The following is a 1,682-nucleotide window of genomic DNA, read 5'->3' on the forward strand; positions in this document are numbered from 1 at the left end:
AACAGGGAGGAACTGAACAGAGTGCAGCTTCGTCTCTTCACAAAAGCCAAAAGGGGACTGGTCTGGTGTAAAATGCCTGGAGGGAAAAAACACAACATGGGAAGTCAGTAAGAAGCTATCATCTACTCCAAGCAAGTAAACAGCAACAGCTGTAACACCCAGAGTTGATGTTTTTTATACTCAACTATCCTTCATTCCTATTGCTAATACAGTTATCTTAGCAAGGCCAAGAAACACGTAGCACAGCTAGAGGCAACTACCTCAAGTTTTTGCAACCAAAAATCCTTTCTTTGCTCCTCCACAAGTCATGCATTCAATGCTGGGATCTGATGAATGTCACGGAGTTACCTCTAGATCTGTGTCCATGACAGGAGGAGACAGGCCCACAGGCCCAGAAAAGAGGAGGGGAGTGTCAATGGTTTTGGGCCTTCAGCCCAATTGTGTGACTAATGGGGCAGGGGACCCAGAGACCCACACCTTATGAAAGGGAAAAGGGGGAAGGGCAGGGAGACGGGCCTGCAAATGAACAGTGGCAACGATCTGAGGAGGAAAGTTAATTTACTACATTTGATATTGGAATGCGAGATAACACAATATAATACAATGTATAATTAGAACCGAGGCTAATAAATCAAATAAAATGAGACAGAGAGAGTGTCCAAAACCAAAGGCCTTATTGAAATTGAATTGAAAGCAAAATGGCTGGGGAGCAAGCCACACACACCGCCAGGCAGCACAAAAAAAGAGACCAGTCCCGTGACCTGCAAGGAGTTTTATCTCCCCCTCTGAATGCAAAGTCCTCTGGGGTATGCAGTTCTTCTCTTCTGAGAATCGGGTACCTGGAAAATTGGCAGTCCACAGAAATGGGGCATTAACTCCTTAACTCCCGGTGCTTTTCATGATGTTATGACGTGGAGTACCGATAACAAAAATGGTAAAGCCATGACAGTGCTGAACACACACTAAAATGGACCTGAACCATTATTTAACTTCTTTTTTTCCCCCCATCCCTTCTTCAACTGAACACAACGTAACATGGCGCAGCCCTCAGTCCTACTTTTCTTTCCTATTGCATCTCATCCTTTTCCTTGCTTTGCTTTGGAATTCACAGCTGGACTGCAATACCAATGCTTCAACAGTTTTAGATAAAAGTTTAAAGGATTTGATTACTAACAAAACCAAAGGTGTTGTTTTTTAGGGCTGAAGATACTTAGTAAACTCCCCGTTCCCAGCTGCACAAAGGGAGAACTTTTTTTTTGGTAAAAAGTACTTCAGTAACCATGGCTTCAGCTGGAGTTGAACCCCACAGAACAAACAAGCAGAAGGCAGTGCCTTGATCGCTGTCAGGACTGGAGATTATTTCTGACTGTCACATTTTGTAGTAGGCTTGTTGTAAATATTAAGAAAATTGCACACAAGTTACTCCAGAATAAGGTGTGTAAAACTGCTCTGCTAGTTTGGCATGAAAGTGTAAGAACTGGGGGTGGCCAAATGCTGGAAAAGGCTGCCCAGTAAGGAGCTACTCGAACTCAGCTGGATCGAGTCCTGGAAAGCCTAGTCCAGCTGATCCTGCCCAAGCAAGGAGATGTTAAGGAGAGGGACTCAGCAAGTCCCTTCCAATCTAAATGATTTTGTCATCCAGTATGCTGAGAAAATACCATCCCTCCTGATACATCACAAGC

The 1,682-nt window shown here is 44.1% G+C and overlaps 1 protein-coding gene across 1 annotated transcript in view; it reads right to left on the minus strand.

The window, feature by feature from the left end:
- Nucleotides 1-3: 3 nt before the first annotated feature.
- LOC122193426 (Hermansky-Pudlak syndrome 3 protein-like) overlaps nucleotides 4-1,682 on the minus strand; it is a gene marked incomplete at its 3' end in the record, with an annotated part of 4,175 nt that continues 2,496 nt past the window's right edge. Inside the window, exon 3 of the mRNA XM_042894207.1 lies at nucleotides 4-76. Within this exon, the coding sequence (XP_042750141.1) occupies nucleotides 4-76 (73 nt within the window). The remainder of the gene's footprint in view (nucleotides 77-1,682) is intronic.

Source organism: Lagopus leucura, unplaced genomic scaffold (genome assembly GCF_019238085.1).
Source record: "Lagopus leucura isolate 7727_CA_CO unplaced genomic scaffold, USGS_WTPT01 35354-0_obj-0_obj, whole genome shotgun sequence".
Classification (NCBI taxonomy): Eukaryota; Metazoa; Chordata; class Aves; order Galliformes; family Phasianidae; genus Lagopus; species Lagopus leucura.